The sequence below is a fragment of the Carex rostrata genome, chromosome 8 (assembly GCF_964058835.1).
Source record: "Carex rostrata chromosome 8, lpCarRost1.2, whole genome shotgun sequence".
In the NCBI taxonomy this organism is placed as follows: domain Eukaryota; kingdom Viridiplantae; phylum Streptophyta; class Magnoliopsida; order Poales; family Cyperaceae; genus Carex; species Carex rostrata.
The window spans coordinates 11,810,376-11,830,221 of NC_135925.1; the positions used below are offsets into that span (position 1 = coordinate 11,810,376).

Genomic DNA, 19,846 nt, shown 5'->3' on the forward strand with positions numbered 1-19,846 from the left:
AAATCATAAAAGAATATCTGGTAATTATGGAAATAAAATCATTAATAAATTATCACAATATTCATTACATTATGGAAAATAATAATTGAAATATATAAAAAGAAGGCTAATGTTGTTCATACACTTAATTTATATAAGATGTTGGGTTAATATAAAAGTTTCTTGTGTCAGTATGACTATCCATACAAGAGTGGTGCCCAAGCAACTTATTTACCTTCTAAAATTTTTTTTAGTACCATTCTATTTTGGAAGTCTAATTTATTATTTTCAGTGTTGAGAGAAATGTTTCTTGTTATACCTATTTAGTCCGTATTTTAGAACCCTCTTTATTAAACGAAATAAGTTAAAATTACACTTAAGGAAATAATTTATTGTATTTTCAATGAAATTGCTAATATTATTTGCTTAAATGGACATCATAGCTTAGGAATGATATTTTGTTGTTTTCATTCATGGGATCACATAAATTATACAATTGTTTACCATTTAGTAAATAATTTAAGAGTCTGGCTACTATGTTCTTATTTGTGCATATTTAGTTCATGGTCTTTGGTTCTAAACCCAACTTGTAAAATATTTATTGCTTTAACAATTAAAATGAAATTAAATGTAGTCTCGGTATAACTCAAAGTGGAGGTGGAGATTATACATATTAACCGGATGTGTTGTGGTAAAAAATAATAGTGAAGATCGGCTCAATTCAAACATATGTAATGAGGCCTAACCTTTGGACGACAGAGGGTTCCATTTTTTTTTTTTTATATGTAAACTACAATCCATCACAAAGATATTCCAATGGGTAATAGGTAATGGGTTATCTATTTCATACTGGTTTGACAGATGGGGATATAAAGAAATAATTTAATTGCAATAATTAAAGATAGTTGTAAAGAGAAATAAGGAAACAGATCACTTAAAGAAATAATGAAATAATTTAATTGCAAGAATTGAAGATATATAGTTGTAAAGAGAAATAAGGAAACAGATCGTTAGGAATTTATTCAAATTTAATGTGATAAACCATATAACAATCTGTGTGGCAAGTATATTTTTAACTAAATTTAGATTTCTACACATAAAATAGATGTATTTAATCAAAAGAATACAAATTATGTGAATGAAGGGTTGATATTCAATTCGAAAATTCATCTTTTAATCTCAGCCATTGACGAATCAGGACAACTACGTGCATAATATAAGAATGGAGATATATATATATATATATATATATATATAGGACTTGGCTACGGTGCTATGGGTAGCTAAGAGGCCTCCCGTGCTACGGCTCAATATTTGACTTTTCAAAATTCTAACGGTCGATCCGAACCGTTCATCTTGTTCTCCATATTAATATGTGCTTGGAGACCAAATTTTACATTTTTTGAAATTTTTTTACTATTTTTTTAGATTTATTGAAAATCGTTGTTTTTCAGGCAAATCTGGACCATAAAAAACAGCGATATTCAATAAATCTAAAATAATAGTAAACAAATTCCAAAAAATGTAAAATTTGGTCTCCAAACACATATTAATATGGAGAACAAGATGAACGGTTCAGATCGACCGTTAGGATTTTGAAAAGTCGAATATTAAGCCGTAGCACGGGAGGCCTCTTAGCTACCCATAGCATATTAGCCAAATCCATATATATATATATATATAGAGAGAGAGAGAGAGAGAGAGATGGGCTATGGTGCATTGCAATGCATGGAGGGGTTGGTGTATTGGATCATAAATCTAAAATTCAAATGGCCGATCCAAACCGTTCATCTTGTTCTCCATATTAATATGTGCTTGGAGACCAAATTTTACATTTTTCTGATTTTTTTTACTATTTATTAAGTATTTTACAAAATTGTTGATCCGACGGTGGCTGCTGATTTTACTGTTTTGTTAAGCCACCGTTGGATCAACAATTTTGTAAAATACTTAATAAATAGTAAAACAATTCAGAAAAATGTAAAATTTGGTCTCCAAGCACACATTAATATGGAGAACAAGATGAACGGTTTGGATCGGCCATTTGAATTTTGAATTTTAGATTTATGGTCCAATGCACAAATCCCTCCATGCATTGCAATGCACCATAGCCCACATATATATATATATATATATATATATATATATATTGTAGGTAGGCCAGGAGCGAGCACCACCTGTGGCGGCTAAGATTTGAAGATTGTTGTGGATTTTTATTTCATTCTATTTTTGCTATTGGGTATCTAAGATGTTGGAAGTGGAGATAAAAAAAAAAAAGTAAGTTGCCACCTGTACCTTGTTCTAATAATTAACATTGACTTTTCCGTGAGTCAATACAAAGGATATCGCACGTAATTATCAATATGATTTGCCGGAGATAACAGGGTGATGTTGATATTAACACAATTAATTTTTATATTAGCACAAAAATTTCAAAGATTACCAATATGATCTGTCCGGAATAACAGAGTGATGATAATATTAACACAATTAATTTTTATATTAACACAAAAATTTCAAAGATTACCAATATGATCTGCCCGGAATAACAGGGTGATGATACCAACACAATTAATTTTTATATTGACACAAAAATTTCAAAGATTACCAATATAATCTGCCCTGGATAACAGAGTGATGATACAAACAAAATTAATTTTTATATTAACACAAAATTTTCAAAGATTACCATTATGATATGCCGGGGATAACATAATGATGATACTAACACAATTAATTTTTACATTAACACAAAAATTTCAAAGATTACCAATATTAACATAAAATAAATTTCTATTTTACCCGTCTTTTTGATACAATACAGATCATGATCGGATGAACCGATAAGAGTCATTTTGTGAATTTGTGATCCAAACCAAACATCAATTTTAATTTAATTTTTTTGTATTGTTCTTTTTAAAAGGAGGCGTATTTTTTGAGTTCGGTTAAATCAGATTATAATGAGCGATCTCAGTTAACTATAATAGATCAACTATGATGTTCATTTTTCCAATTCTTGATTTAATATAAATATACTAAAATAAATCATAAAATGTTATGTGTACGCGTGATTTGGATTTGATGTTAGATATACAAAATTGAAAATTAAATGAAAAAGAAGTTAGGGAATTTTGTGGTATTAATTTGCGGTATTGAAACTCTTCTCACTAAAATTTTGAAAAATAGAGGTTTAATTGAAGCACGAATATGAAGAAATTTCCTCGTGTTTATTGCTAGACTTAGAATGATTTTTCTTCTTCTTATAACTATGATTGTTTTTCATATTTTGCTATGAAAAGAGAAACACTTATTTAATAAAGTATTAAGTAAGACAATATTATAAAAATATTGCTTTGACAAATTTTGAAAAACAATTAATATCTATTTGACATGCTACAGATTTGTAACAACGATAAATGGCATGATAAATCACACGAAAGTTTCACCAAAAAACACAAAAAAAGTTTTATGTGAACAACTTCGCACCTTGTACATTAAAATGCGACCATATTTTTATGAAAATGATCATGTACCACTGAAGATAAATAAAGAGAGCAAAATAAACCTTTTTTTTTATGTATTTATAAATTATAATTATAATTTTGCATCAAATACTTCATTCAGTTTTTCTCATTTTGATTCTTGAACTTCAATTTTTTCAATTCTAAAATTCGATTATTCCACTGCCGACCCTCATTTTTCAACGAGAAAAATCTAACAAAGTGATAATATCATCGTCTCCATCAACAAAATGTATTCCTACGTCGACAAAGACATTCAATTGTCCCCTCTATAATTTTTGACTGACTCAATGGCTTGTAGAGACGGACGAAACTAACAAAATTTTAATAGGGATGACTGAAAATTGAAATGCACAATGGTAATGGGTGGGATACTGAGATTTGAACTTAAGATCTCTCAATCACAAAATAGACCTTTAACTACTAGACTACACCTAAATATTTGTTATTTTTTTAGAGTGGCTAGTCTATATAAAATGTTTAAAAAAGACAAAATTAAATTAAATTTCTATACATATAATTAAAAAATTGAAATTATAGGAGTGGCTTAGCCACCTTTAGCTAAACCTTAGATCCACCAGTATAGAGGCAAATTTAATTTAGCAGGTAGCAACTCCTAGTAATAACCCCATTTTGCTTGGGCTTAGGGGTGTCAACAGGTACAATACGGGTCGGGTGGAGATATTTTCATACCCGTACCCATTATGATAACGAAAGAAAATCTTTATCCTTACTCGCCTTTTCGAATACGATACGGGTGGGGTAAACGGATAAAAAAGTGCCATTAACATTTCGATTTGTGCTTTCGATAAAATATTTTTTAAAATAAGAAAAAAAATAGTGAATACAACTAATTTGTATTATGAAAATTTAATAAAATACAAAATTTTATTGTATCATGTATCATCTTCATACAAATATATATCTATATATATATATATATATATATATATATTTTAAAATTATCTTATACGAAAACGGGTAAGATAATGGAAAAAAATAATTATCCTTACCCTTACCCGATTAGCTAATGGAAAAAAAAAATTCTTACCCTTATCCGTGTTTTCGGATACGATACGGGTCGAATAAACGGGTAAAAGGGTGCCATTGACACCCCTACTTGGGCTCCTAGTAATAACCCCATTTTGCTTGGTTCTAGGCTTCTTGCAAAGATCCACAGGAGTCAAAATAATATGGTCCCATCATTTAATTATGCGGGGAAGGTTTTCCTAAAGGAGATCTTAATGCACCTCTTATTCCAAGAAGGTTATATCAGGCGCCTCCATCTTCCAACTGAGCCAAATGCAAAGAAAACTCAGGTTGATGCCTTTTCTAAATTAAGAACCTGCGTCCTTTGTGACAGTTCCAGTGTGGTTTACTTGTGCAACCTTCTTTTCTTTTTTTTTTTGCTTCAGATGATAACACAGTTCTCGCCTTCTCGAAGATATTTATACTATACAGTACTACGCAAATTTCTTCATATGTTAATCGTCAACCTATGTACTCGGGATTTTTGAAAATTAACAAATCGCCGTATCTATATATACGACACCCGTATCCGTATCCATGCAACATAGCAGTAAACAAACCCATTCTAACTCATCATAATTCGGAGTAACGTAAACATGTAAGGTTAGCCATAATTTTGTGTTAATGACTATAATATATAGGATTTCACTTGATCCTTTTCCTAGAAAAAAAATCCTGCAACAGACCTTACGAGTCTTAAATTGCTGGTCCATATGATTTGTTTTGTTCCAAGATTCTTTCATCACACGAAACTAGACACCAAACTTCTGATATGCAAGTACTGTCAAAACTTTCATAAAAAAAAAGTACCGTCAAAAGTCCAGGAGGGACAGTTTCACAGATTTACTGTCAGCAAAGGACCAGCTTCCTCCAAAATTTTACGGAAATGGAACAGTTATAAATTATAATTCCCCAACTTAGGATAATGCAAAATTATGCACACTGCACTAGAATTTTGCTCACGAGATTCAAGTAGCGCTTAGCTCAGTAGCTTTCATTTTGACAATTTAACCTGAATCAAATTCAACCAGCTAGGCCCACATTGTAAATACGAAGTAGGGCTGTAAACGAGCTGGCTCGGGCCGAGCTGGGCCTTAGCTCAGCTCGTTTATTTTGGCCCGAGCCTGGACCGAGCGAGCTGGACCTAGGTCACCCGAGCCAAAACCTCTGGCTCAGCTTGTGACAAGCCAGCCCGAGCTAGCTCGCGAGCTGACGAGCTGGCTCGTTGGGCTTTATTGGGCTATTATTATACAAATTCAAAAATAAAAAAAATAAGAAATCTCACTCAAAAAATTTAAGAAATTGTCTAGCATGCACATCTTCAAGCAACTAAAGCCATATCCTTTCTTCCCAAACCGAAAATACATCAATTTTGCATAATTGCGCCTTTAAAAATGGGACTGGACTTGAAATTATACGGAACTAAACCCTAAATTCACTGTAGCTTAACGAGCCGAGCTGGCCCGGTCCGAGCTGACCCCTGGCTCAGCTCGTTTATTTTGGCCCGAGCTTGAGCCGAGCTGGCTCGTTAACAGCTCGGTCCACTACCGAGCGAGCTGTTAGCGAGCGAGCTAGAGACGAGCCGCGAGCGAGCCACGAGCCGCAAGCTTTTTTGACAGCCCTAATACGAAGTATCACTTTGTAAAGAAACAAAGTGTGAACTGTGAAGAAACAAAGTCAGCAAGGCCTAAACTGAAAATGTAACAGAGGATGTGTGGTCATGATTTATTGCTAGAAACTATCAGTATAAAAACATAATACGAAATATCAGATATTGTCTCTCCCTCTTATCTTATTTACATCACACTGTTTCTTGAGAAAATAGTCCCACACACTTCCTGTGTTGAACAATTAGGTTGAACATATCAAAACAGAACTATGCTTACTAATAAATGACCTAAAAGTTACCAAAAAAATCTCAAGAATTTCGCATGTTGTAATCCTAAGACCCTGATCCAACCTACCGTCATCAAAATACTCCGATTTCCTTGGGGAAAAAAAGAGTTATGTTTGGAATCTAGAATCCCATTCCTGTACTACAGGATCAGAGGGAATAAAATCACAATAGAATTAACAACTACAGGTGCAATTATCCACAAGAACTTAAATAACTATTTAAAATAACCCAAAATAGACCATTGAACAAAAACTTAAGGTAGAAACACAGACCCAAAAGAGATGTATTTCACAAGGTAGTTATGATTAGAGATTGACACATTCATTCTCCAAGTGCCTTTATGAGGAAGGCATATTCAAAAGCTGTCTCATCACATTGTAAAAATCGGCCTCCTTCGCCAAAATGGCCGCTTGCTATGTTAGTTTTAAGAATAATTGAACGGGAGCAGGAGGTGCATGTTACATCCCTTGCCTTGGAAACCCATTTTGCTGCTTCCCACACCCCAACTCTAAAAGGAAAAAAAAAAGTGATAAATTTTGTACAAGAAAAAGAACTTTTCAAATATAAGAAAACTGTAAAGAATAAAGATACCTCGAATCATGGAAGGAGGCTGTTACTAGAACTGGGGGGTAACATGCACCAGGTAACAAATTATCACAAGGAGACAAACTATGAATTGCCTCAAATTCAGGCTTTACTTTTGGGTTGCCAAATTCATCATAGTCCAAGATTGTGAGGGGCAAACTCGGATCTAGCATTGTGTTGCATATATCTAGAAATGGTACCTGATTAAACGTTAATTAGCCTTCCATTATCATCTATGATAGTAACTTTTTTTGTAATGAAATCTCCTATCTGAATAGGAAGTACCTTTAGTATGGCAGCAGAAAATAAATGCGGATACAAATTGATTGTTGCACCAACAAGAAGGCCCCCAGCGCTGACACCAATGGCACCAAGACGATTTTTGTGAACAAAACCTTCTCTAATTAGATATTTTGCACATTCAGTGAAATCATAGATTGAGTTCATTTTATTTGTTTTGGTTCCTGCTTGGTGCCACGATGGATCACCCCCACCACCCCTGTAAACATAGTCAAATTTGAAATATTGAAGCGTGGTGAACTTACAACTGAAAATTCTATGGTAAATGTACATAGGATCGGAATTTGAAATATATACAGGTTTTGCGTTTGTCTCATTGAAAATATTCTCTTGAAAGGCCCATGTATAATTCTTACAACTGCTTGTTATGGTCATTAGCCAAAAGTTAAATCTGGACCTTTCTATTAAAAAATAAGTCAAACTTTCAAACAATTAAGGACACTATTCTCTTTTCTTTTCTGACAAAAAGATGGACACTTAAAATTTAAAAATAATAAACTAAAGAGGAGGGTTCAAATGCCTCAAATGTGCCTCATATGCTTTATCTTCATTTTCAAAGTTCAAACAGTCGATCCGAACTGATCAACATGATATCCATATCAATGTGCTTGGAGACCAAATTTGATATTTTTTGAATTTCTATTACTATTTTTTTTAGATAGGTACAAAAATCGCTGTTTTTGGATGGTCCTATCTAAAAAAAATAGTAAAACATTTCCAAAAAATATAAAATTTGGTCTCCAAGCACATTTTTATACAGAGATTATGTTGATAAGTTCAGATCGACTGTTTGAACTTTGAAAATGAAGATAAAACATATAAGGCACGATAAGGCATGAAAAACACAAGGCATTTGAACCCTCCTAAAGCTAAACTAAAAGGGTTCACTTGAACAACGACTATGTTTTTGTACCTTACATCAGCAAATGCAACAACCCAACCACGGTCAAGTAGGCTCAATCGATCAGCACACCAGCTTTTATCTAAAACTTCTCCATATGCACCATAACCATGTAATATACCTGCCGAAGCACTATTTTGAATATCCTTGCTACCCGAGTATAAAATTGTTAAAGGCACTGAAATCCCGTCATAAGACTTGACCTCTCTTCTCTCACAATGATATTTCTCAGAAAGGTCCCTCCAAGTTATCATATTCCGGGATTCCAATTTTTTCAGAGGAGAGCCAGTTGGATTACTGTTTTCAGATAAGCCCTCGACAACATCTTGTTGTAAGATGGTGAATTCTCTTTTTTTCATGTCATAATCAACTGTTAAATCTGGCATCTAAAAAATCACAAAAAAAGAAATAAGGCCAACATACTAATATAAAAACTGCTTCCGGATAGAAATTATTTTTTCTATTATGGCAGTAAGCATTATCACACAATAGAGGGTAACATGACTGACATTGCCTACAATGTGCCATTTTTAATTCAGAGTTAATTTTATGGAGCACATATTTGGCTAAATCTAGGCCTAATTGCACAGCAGAGGCTTGACTCCAAAGCTATGGAGTTTATGAACAGTTGATTGCTAATATTATAAAACAGACAGAAATTATAGCACCATTACTGCAGCCAAGATGAAATTATGGCTACTAGCTGAGTTGAATTACTTTATGGCAGACAAAGAGACCATATGGAAAGAAAAATATAACATAGAAAAAAGCATAGAGATAACAGGCAATACCACTGGAGATGATACAACAGCACGATAAACAGTGGACATATAATCATGGTTTGAACCGGGTGTGACGCTGCATAAAGTAGTTGGAACTGGGAAGAACCATGGGTCAAACTCTTCTACCTTCTTTGGACCCTGAATAATATGGTTTTTATCAAGAGACTTGTAAAAGAAATAATTATCCATAGAAAGTAGACCAGTCAGCTGGCTCACTAAGATACCTGGATATCAGGATCAATTGGCATGTCAATGGAACAAAACAATGGAAGCCCATCTTTGTGAAGAAAAATAATGAGATTGCCATGAAATATATCCATATCCTGAAAAATGGTGCCCTCTTCTGGCACTAAAAGAACCTGAGAATTGAATCACCAATGCTAAAATTAAGAAAAACCCCATAACAAAAATTTAATCAAGAGAGACATGGCGAGAACTAAATGCCTGGTTGGGTTTGCTTGACAGCACTGACATGGATTAGAGTGTCCGACATGAGCCAACAAAATATTGCACGTCATTTTGGATTCAATTTCTATTAAAGCATGTGTTAAACACGGATACGGTACGTGGTTAGACACAGATACGGCACAATTTTAGAGTGTCCATGCTACATAGCTTGAAACAACATTACCTCCCATTCATTCAACATGGACCTTTCAGCCATGCATCTAGCCAAGTAATAACCACCATAATCTGCTAAATCCACTGCTTCAGTAGGATAATTTGTTAGAATGTAAAAGTAACCATGGTGATGCTCCACAAAATATTGCACACCAGTCACTCGTTTCCTAATCCTGCTCATGCCAGCTCTGACATTAGCAGAATCAATTATGTATACCTGTTACACCATCAAAATGAAAACTATTTCTCAATAAAAGCACATAAAGAGAAAAGGGTTTTGAAAAAAAAAATTTTAGAATTGAATTTGGAATGTGACCTTCCTCAGATGATGTCCTTGAGTTTGAGTTGATAGTTATGTACTTGAAATCTTTTGTGCTTGTTATATCCACACAACAACTTCTATCATGTTCAGTGAATATCAGAGAATCTTCTTCTTCCGATCCAAGTTTGTGGCAAAAGACCCTATTGAAAGGAAAAAAAAAATGATCAAAATCACATATCAAGATTACAGGCGGAAATGTTCTTCTGTTTGGCCGCTTTGTACTTGCTGCTGTTGCTGCTAGTGTCGCTGCTCTAAAATTATTATTATGTTTTGGAAAAAAAGACAAGGATATACTGATAGGGACGCTGAGTCTGATCACATATAGTGTAAACTAAAAACAAGCTGTCTCCAGTCCACGCTAAGCTAACAACACCTTTGTCTACTGAACTCGTATAAATAATACGGTTAGTTTGAAGGTCTTTTATGTGAAGTGAGAAAAATTCGCTGCCAGATGAGTCGAGCGTATATGCAAGGAACTTGTGATCAGGTGATATTCGACAACTGCCAATATGAACATAACCTAAAAATGATACGGAGCTAATTAAGAGAAAAGTATGATTCAAATATTAAACCAGCTTAACAAAATTTTGTCAAGGTCAAACTTGTAGTTCCTAAGTGAGCAGTGACAACTTGAGGCAATGCTTGATTATCAAGGCAGGATTCAATTGAACTGTGGCTTAATTACTTGTCTATCTTAGCTTAGTTGAGGCTTAATTTGCAGAATTGAAAAGTAATGAATGCTACTGGAATATGGAGAAAATGGTTTCTAACTGTATTATTTAGTAAGCACTTGCTAAAATTACACACTTCAGGACAAAAAATCGAAAGAAAGGAAAGAAGAGTAATGCATACCATATTTTTGAGCAACTTGGTTCCAATCTAGCAAAATTTGCTCTTTCTCAAGGGCATAAATGTAATTTATAGCCAATTTAACAAATCCTCTCGATAGCCTGGGCTTTCTACATAGTACTGGATACTCCTTCCCCTCTGGTATGTACTGAAAGTATAACCTGGTTCAGAAAATTTTAGAATTCAACAAAAAACTGCATTGCTTAAGTGCTTTGTATCAGAGATTAGGTAAAGTACCATGTCCCCCACGGTTCAGGAGGTGTGGCCACCGTGGCAGGCATCCGACCTTTCATCTCAGCTATCAACCTCCTACTGAGACCACTTGTGTCAGCCATATAAGCCTCCGTGTAGTCATTCTCTCGTTTGAGATATTCTAACAAATCCTGATCGTCCGTGTTGCGCATCCAGTGGTATGGATCATCCCAGCTCCGTCCGTGAGCGGATACAGTGAAAGGTATCTTCTTTGGCGGTTCTGGTGGTTGTACAGAAGGCGAGTTGAGATTTCTTCTTTTGCATTGAGAAGAACAAGAAGCAGCAAAAGTCGACGATGGAAGGAAGAGAGACTGAAGAGATCGAAGAGAGATAGGGGCGGTTGTTCTTCGCAGCATGGTGCGCCGCCACAGTGGTGGCGCGAGCGTGCCAGTCAGCCAGAGAGAATCAGAGAACTTGAGTAGCCAATTGGGCCGGGTTCCTGACTAGCAATAGCTGCCCATCAGAATTCACATCCCCTCCCAGGTACCTGACACAACACAATTGAAACGGACGGTTCAGATTTACTCTCAGAAGGTCGGGTTTCGGGATGACAGGAGCAGGATCATTTGTGCTTTGAGATGCGTGCCAATACATTTTTGAACCGTGCGATTTAATTCTACTCAGTCAGGTGATCTGAGGGGATCCGAATTCCTCAGGTTACCTGACTGACTACAATTGAAACGGACAGTACAGGATTCTTTTAACTTGACACGAATCTCAAAGCACACATAATACTGGCCTCCTGCGTCATTCCGAATAAGCACCGTCTGAGAATAAATTTGAGCCGTCCGTTTCAATTGTGTTGAGTCAGGTACCTGGAAAGATATGGATACTGCCCATCAACCGCTTACCTTTTTATTAACGGGCGGGGATAAAGATGCTTTGAAATTATCAGGTAACCCACAGTAGTGATCCGAACTCTTAAACTCGTTTAAATTGTTCAGTAGTTAACGCCTTTTAGGCCCAATCAACAACTTCCATTGCTTCTCCTTTCACAGGAGTTTTGGAGACGGAATAGGCCCAATACTAGCTTTGGACCGCCGAATCGGTGACCCAGAAAATTAGTTAAGTTATTATTGTTTTGTCACATCAGGTCAGACCGAAATTTTTTTTCTTACCACTCTCAAAAAATCAGAATTAAATGAATACTACTTGTTTATTTAAATTTAAGATTCCGCCACAAACTCGGACTGAATCTGTGGATAGATCCCGAACCCATGTGCTTATTGGATTTGCGGACCGATCCGCTCGCACCCTGGGCCTGCGCACGGATGATTGCGTTGGCACACCGACCCGTTCGCATCCCCAGTTAGCGTTTGTGTTAGAAAATCATAAAACAAGCTGCGCAACCAATTTTTTTCAGGTTATGTTTGTCTAAATTTGATTTCTTGGTATTTGAACTTGTATCACGGTTAAATAGTCTGACTGAGGAGTACGCGCACGGATGCGTGTGCAGGCCCAGTAAGCGAATGGATCGGTCCGTAGGTCCAATACTCATACGGATCGGGAATCCGTCCGTAGATTCAGTCTGAATTCGTAGTGGAATCTGAAATTTAATTAATCGGGTTGATTTAATGGGGTGGTAAAAAAAAAATTCGGCAGGTCAGATATATCGGTTGACACACTCACAATGATCGTTAGGGTACTGAAATGAATTTTTATTTGTTTGGGCTTTAACGGCCTAACAAAAGTTACGAGTTCAAGATATCCCAAGCTTGAATGGCCCATTATAATCGTACGTTATAGAACTTGTACATACTAAATTTGGGTTTAGGTGCGCATAATATATTCCTGATCCTAAATTCATGGGTAGCTACTAGCAGGGGCGGAACCAAGGGGGTGAGAGGGGGGCAGGCACCACTACTACAGAATAAGTGATTGTACACGGACATAAATAGGAGAGCTACACGGATTTCCTACCGTGTGGAATGTGAGGGTTTAGAAATCCCTGAATATTTATACACGGATATTTATCCGTGTGCGATTATCGAGAGCTACACGGATTATTACATAAACAACCGTGTACAAACGCTTGCCAGCGTCGCTCTCAAAATAACCGAGCTACACGGATATTTACATAAACAGCCGTGTATGATTACTCTTTCTACGCGGACATTTAGCTAAATGTCCATGTACGATTACTCTTTCTACACGGATATTTAGCTAAATGTCCGTGTAGCTCTATTATTTTTTATATGTTTAAATACCTTTCTACACGGACATTTAGCTAAATATCCGTGTAGAAAGAGTCTTTCTACACGGACATTTAGCTAAATGTCCGTGTAGCTCTCTTATTTTTTTTATATGTTTAAATACCTTTCTACACGGACATTTAGCTAAATGTCCGTGTAGAATTACTCTTTCTACACGGATATTTAGCTAAATGTCCGTGTAGCTCTCTTATTTTTTTTTTATATGTTTAAATACCTTTCTACACGGACATTTAGCTAAATGTCCGTGTAGAATTGTTTTTTTTTTTCAATTTTTTTTAATGTTTAAATACCTTTCTATACGGACTTTAGTTAAATGTCCATGTAGAATTGTTCTTTTTTTCTCATTTTTTTTGTGGCTAGCTTCCAATTTTGTTAGCCATTTAAAATTAGAATTCCAAAACAGAGAAACATTAAACAGAGGTCTTTTAAACTCATAATTCCAAAACTATACAACAGTATAAATAATTTATGTACACTAAATTATACAAAATTATACAAATCCATATTGAGCATTACAAAATTTAAATTGAAACTGCTTTGTCCACATACATCTGACATCGTCAATTTGCTCCTTGATGTAACACTTTTGCTTTGGTCCATACTACAATTATAATTTGGTATTAGTTAGTAACAAGAAAAGGTAGAAGATTACAATTCATGCAATATATATATATACAAAGCCTTTTGTACATGCAATCTGATGTGATAAAACATAACATATACTACTCAGGATCCAATACAATGTTTGTATAAAAGTTATATCCTTACCACTTAGTAATCACATGATCAAACTTTGGCCCAAAATTCGTTAAGTTGGGCTCAAATTGCCAAAACTCTTGGTTATGATCTAGTTTGGACCAAAATTTCATACAAACTAAGGTGTATTAGATCCAACATATCAAAAAAGGAGCTCCCATGTGATCCATGACATGATGCCTCTTGGTTAAAGGTCTCCAACATATTGCATCTCCAATAAGAATCCATTGATCAACATATATGTGCATACATAATAGGGAATAAAAATTCTCCTTTAAAATTTTCATCCAAAATTATAAGAAAATATTTATATATAAAATTAGTTGAATCTGTCTAGCTTTTATACGAACCATTGAAAATCAATTTCGTAAAAAAAAATTATTGCATCTTATATGAATTTACGATGGCTCTGATATCAAATGATAGTCTTAATAATTCATGATGTGTTTTGCAATTAAAAAAACACAAGCAATCCAGAATCTGTAAATTCAAAATAAAATAGCAAAGTAATTTAAATCTTACGGTTCTGAAGTGCAGACATCTTTAGGCGGAAGCGTTAGTACTGATCTTCAACGGTTTTTCTCAGATCTGATGATGGAGACCTTAGGCGTTTTCTTTACTTCTCACTTTCATAAAATGGTCCACATTACACTAATTATTTACATTATCTTAACAAATCAAGCATGCATGTATTAATTAATAATTAACCTAAATAAGCAATAATAAGCTAGTAACAGAAAAGAGAAATATATATATATATATATATATACATGACTAAGCTTAGCAAGATAGAGAGGAGAAATACAAATTAACTTCAAAGATCTCAGATCCTAGCTCTTTGTGCACAGAAATCAGAATGACACTTCTGGAAGGAGAGAGAGAGAGAGTATTAATTGATCAAAACGGCGCTGCTAGAATGAGGTCTTTTATATAACCAAAACCCTAGAATAACCTTTCTACACGGATTTTTTACTTAAAAATCCGTGTAGCTCTCTCAAGGCTTTCTATACTGTTATTTAAACAAAAAACCGTGTAAATTTTCACCTTTCTACACGGCTCTTTATTAAACGTCCGTGTTGCTCTCTCAAGTTTTCTACACTGCTATTTAAACAAACATCTGTGTACAATTCTTACCTTTCTACACGGTTCTTTAATAAATATCCGTGTAGCTCTCTTAAAGCTTTCTACACTGTTATTTAAATAATAATCCGTGTACAGTTCCTAATAAACGTCCGTGTAGCTCTCTCAAGGCTTTCTACACTGATTCTTTAATAAACATCCGTGTAGAGATCCCATAGATATTTCGGGCTTCCAAAAAATTACAATTTCTCCACGGTTTTTAGGTAAAATTATCAAATCCGTGTACAATGTGCAGTGTACAATGACCATTTTTGTAGTAGTGCACCCTCCATAAAATCAAGATGTTGCTTATATATATAGTTTAAGTGTACATTTTCATATGGTTTTTTTACAGATGCATACCGATTGGCACTCGCCAAATTCAAATCCTAGGTTGTTCTTTCGTCTTTCGGCGGCTCGGCCCCCCCCAAATTCAAATCCTGGTTCCGCCCCTGGCTACTAGACCCATATGTTTTCGATAATCCAAGCATTTTCGATAACATATTGATTACTATTCATTCAGTGGTTTATTGGGGAAATTTAACATATTAATTGCTGCATATTTTCGATAATCCATGCAATTTTTTTTGACGAAATTTAACATTTTTAATGCTGAATTTGTTCGTTACAAAATCCTTGTTTCTTGTACGATGGCTCTGCCGCTCCTGTTTGATATTTATCACTAATTAGTCCTCCACAGTGAGGTTTTGAGGAATTGGGTCGGATTTATCTATTCAACGATGTTAGATTGGATGGAGATGCTAACAAATATTTAGATGCGGCGCTTTGACATAATGCTTATCATACATGACACAGTTCTTTTTCTTTATGAAATTTTACAGAGAAATTAATAGAGTTAGTTCCGTTTGATAGTTAGTATTATGTTGGTGTTATTTGACAAGGGCCTCTTTAAGTCTAAAGGAGTCTCCTTTAGCTTTCTTAATCGCTTATTCTTGCTGAACATCCGTTTCTTAGCGCAGATTAAGACAACCTCTTTTAATCTCGTTTTGCCCGGATCTTAATTCCCTGCCCCTTTCTTAAGGCACCTCCTCCCTTCCTTTAGCTTCTCTTGGCCCTTCCTTTAGCTTACCGAACAACCCATCCTTAGCGCGGATTAATATTTAATCATCCATGTGTTGCCAAACAAGGCCCTTGTAATTAGTGAAGTTATTAAGAGAATGTTAGAAATATTGTTAGAGTTGTTAAGAGATTATTAGTGTCAGAATTGTAAGTAGATAAGACTCTATATATAGAGCACCAGTTATAATTACTATATTACAAGCTGGAAGTACAATTCCATTTCATATCTCTCTCTTCTATTATCCTTTAGAAATGAAGATGCTTAATCATTTTTGTCTAATGAAATATGGAAGTCTTAATACATTAGGGATGTTTTACAAGCTTCAAGTTAACATACGTAAGCCAAAATTGTCCATCTAAATGTATGCACCGTTACTAGACCCAAAACTGGACTAAGAAAAGCTTGAAAGCATTATTCTATTTTACACCGAATTATCTGCCTCGACCTAATACTTTAAACAAAGAACAAATCTAACATAGCCACATATATATATTTATAATATAATATAGTCCCTATAATTCCTATTAAGTTTTATTTAGGGTTCTTCATCGTCTAAGGGTAATGCTGCATTATTGATTGGCCCCCGACGCCGAGCTTTCTGGGAGTAGTCTCTCTTGAGCATGTTGAATATCTCCATAACCACATCGCCATTATTATGTGGTTCCAAGTTTTGATTTCCACCAGGTTGAGCTAGTATTTTTGAAAGCTCTGTTTTGCTTCCAGTATCCTACACATCAAGAGGTATATATTTCACATGATGCAAGTCCATATATATGAGCGTTAACGACTCATTTGATTTGCTTTTTTTACGACAACGAAGAAAGTTTAAGAAAAAATTGATTAGCAAGTGAGAGATTAGAAAGAGACCGTTTCCTTCGCATCTTTAGTTGAAGAACCCGCAGGCTTCGTTTCTGTCTCAGTTGCCTTACCTGCATGAGAGAAACTAAATATTCATATTTCATTATTACATATTGTCAGAAAATAGTCAAAGACTGACATATTAGAGTACTCTATTTATATTACTCTGAATTACATCTGAAGTTTGTCTAACTTAATTTTTTTACTCATGAAACAAGCTCTGCACATTTCATATCTATTACACAAAGCCTGTTATTAATTATATTATTTCTTTACTTTTCAATTTTCCTTTCTTTATTCTTGGGGAATAACTGATTAGCCACAGAGAAAAAAAAATGATTATTGTTGGAAATTATAAAATGAATCAAGAAACAGTTGAACAAAATTTACAATTGGAGGTCAAAAAGTGAATGTTTTCTTCAGAAAGCAAACATCCAAGTACATGCCAAAAAAAACTTCTATCTCCTTGGTCACTAGAACATAACAAAATTGCAAAAACAATAAACATATATATGTACTAAACAACTGAACTAAAGCTTGTGATTAGTGTTGCAAATTCAGAGGGTCTGCCTTCTAGTTGTGAACTGGTGTATGAGATCTAGGTTGGCGATAGTCAGAACTCAAAGGTATTAAGCCAACAACACTAGCTTTTCCTGAGGCTCCTTTAAATGCACTTAAATCTCTCTTCATTTCATTCACACTTTTTCCAATAGAGAGGTTTGCACCTGTCTCAGTTGAATCCTTTTTCACTTCAAAACCTCCCATCTTTCTTCCTTTCTGATACTTTGTCATCTCCAGCTTCTCCAACTCCTACAAGTCAAGTCCATGTAAAGAGTAAGATAAAAAAGAAAAAACACAATGTGTTACTTCTTTACAACAGTATGAGAAATATGGATTATTTAAAAGAGCTATAAAACTGACCTTGTTGATAATTGCATTATCCTGCTTGTCAGCACTTGATTCAATCGATGCTGTCATCACTGCAAAGGAATAGTGCAAGTTAGGATTGTCAAAAGGAATAATACAAATGCTGTTTGGATTGTATAACTCAAGAGTAATACTAATCTAAAAAAAGAATATCAGTTTGCTATTCCAACGAAAGCCTGAGTTGGCGGAATAAGAAACCCAACACTATTCTCAATCTTTGATTAAGCGTTTCGATTACAAGTGAAACAAAAGATGTTATTTTCCGTTCTTGAACTATTCTAAGTGGAGATGATTGAAAAACCAACCGTTGTGTTCAGTACTTGTAGCACCACTAAGTGAAGTTGAACAGAGTAGCAGTAGTAGTAGAAAAACGCTGGTTGTTATTACATGTGCCATGAGCATTGATTGCAGATGTAGTTATAGTTAGGTGATGAAAGCTAGCTAGCTAGAGGTAAACAAAAGAAGAGAGAAGAAGAAAGGAAGTTGGCTTTATATAAAGGTGGTGTTCAAACTAAAATATAGAAAGTCAAAACAAAGATCTAGTTAGCAAGCTGGTCTTACTTTCTCTGTCAGTTCATGAGTGCGTGTAACTGTTTTCATTATTAATTAATTTATAAATGCTGTCTTGTAGAACGCACTTCTATCAGTTCTATGCAATGGTCCTGCTTAAAACGGAGTCCAATGTTTAAATTAACCTGAAATACAGATTTTTCACATGGGAACTGGTATGAAATGCTTTAGGGCACCAAGTGTTGTTGAATTTTGAACATAACAATTTGATTCTTCAAGTTATTCTCAATAGTACCAGATTTAAATTTCTTATTAATAAGACACGAAAAAATGTTGCAAATTACTTTTGAGTACTATATTAATAAAGTATTGGATTGTTTATAAAGTAAGGAATGATGCTGTACCAGTAAAGATGGTTGTTATAAGTTATAACAGCAATGGAAATTTGCACATAAGTAAAAGCATTTTTTAGAAGGACTAAATCGCAAGAAAATGATATACCAGAGAAGACAGAGGGCTTTTCTGCATAATTGTTGACAAGCATGGCTGAGGTGGATTTATTTAGAAGAAATTAGTTAGTGCTAAACTCTGTTTTGGCAAAATCTAAAATGATCGTAAGATGAAATTAAAAATATGAGTTGTTTAGAATGTAAGGAGCCTAGCTAGGAGCTATAAGCAATATTGCTCTATAAAAACCTCATTTGTTTATTCAATTAGACAAACGACACTAGATTCAAAATCCCATATACTATCACACTCAAATATTTTGGAGTTCCAAGTAATTATGTTGGCTTGATGCGCATAGGCCATAAGCAAAAGTTGCATAAAAATGAGGGTTAAGTACATAACGTGGCTTGAGCACAGTTTCTTATGCAAGTGCCTAGTGGAAATTAACAATTCGGTTGGTTGCCTTTCTTCAAATGATTTGAGATACCACACCAATGGTGCATTGGTGCTATAGCTAATAGATTTTACTTAATTTCGTTCTTTAATATTTATCATTCTCTTATTTATTTTTATTTATTTTAAATGGAATTAGCTTTTGGGGTGCAAACAAAGCAGATACGAAGCAGATAATGCTAAATACCGAATCTGAATCCATCTTTTAATGAGTAGATACGAATACAGATAGTGAACATATATCAAAATTCAAAATCAAATTTGCCTTAAACGGACGGAGCAAATAATCCACCAATACAGATTCAAATATTGATACAGTGCGAATAATTGAGTTATATGAACTTCAACATAGAAATACATATTAATAAAATTTAAATATGAAAATTCATCTATTTAATGACCAGAATTTGATAGCTATAAAAATCAACTTAATAGTTGTCAAAA

The 19,846-nt window shown here is 34.5% G+C and overlaps 2 protein-coding genes across 2 annotated transcripts; both read right to left on the reverse strand.

Annotated features, from left to right (window-relative positions):
- Positions 1-6,287: 6,287 nt before the first annotated feature.
- On the reverse strand, positions 6,288-11,472 carry LOC144558307 (Prolyl oligopeptidase family protein). The gene is given in 11 exon segments (XM_078307121.1): positions 6,288-6,934; positions 7,018-7,211; positions 7,297-7,510; positions 8,225-8,598; positions 9,004-9,132; positions 9,219-9,353; positions 9,626-9,855; positions 9,932-10,077; positions 10,232-10,457; positions 10,790-10,947; positions 11,024-11,472. Coding segments are annotated over 11 exon segments (2,364 nt in total). The 5' UTR covers positions 11,395-11,472; the 3' UTR covers positions 6,288-6,747.
- Positions 11,473-16,475: 5,003 nt separating this feature from the next.
- LOC144558589 (uncharacterized) lies at positions 16,476-18,505 on the reverse strand. The gene is made up of 5 exons (XM_078307433.1): positions 18,298-18,505; positions 17,987-18,045; positions 17,791-17,872; positions 17,075-17,136; positions 16,476-16,934 (listed from the first exon to the last, which is right to left on the reverse strand). The coding sequence occupies exons 1-5, from the start codon at positions 18,392-18,394 to the stop codon at positions 16,743-16,745; spliced, it is 492 nt and encodes a 163-aa protein (XP_078163559.1). The 5' UTR covers positions 18,395-18,505; the 3' UTR covers positions 16,476-16,742.
- Between the last annotated feature and the right edge of the window lie 1,341 nt (positions 18,506-19,846).

What these genes read in the sequence shown, in the direction of transcription:
- LOC144558589 (XM_078307433.1), bottom strand. Translation starts at nt 18,394, where the DNA reads ATGCTCATGGCACATGTAATAACAACCAGCGTTTTTCTACTACTACTG. An exon ending in TACAAGTACTGAACACAACG is followed by an intron (nt 18,046 to 18,297) that starts GTTGGTTTTTCA and finishes ATTCCTTTGCAG; the next exon opens with TGATGACAGCATCGATTGAA. An exon ending in AAAGGATTCAACTGAGACAG is followed by an intron (nt 17,137 to 17,790) that starts GTGCAAACCTCT and finishes TCTCTCATGCAG; the next exon opens with GTAAGGCAACTGAGACAGAA.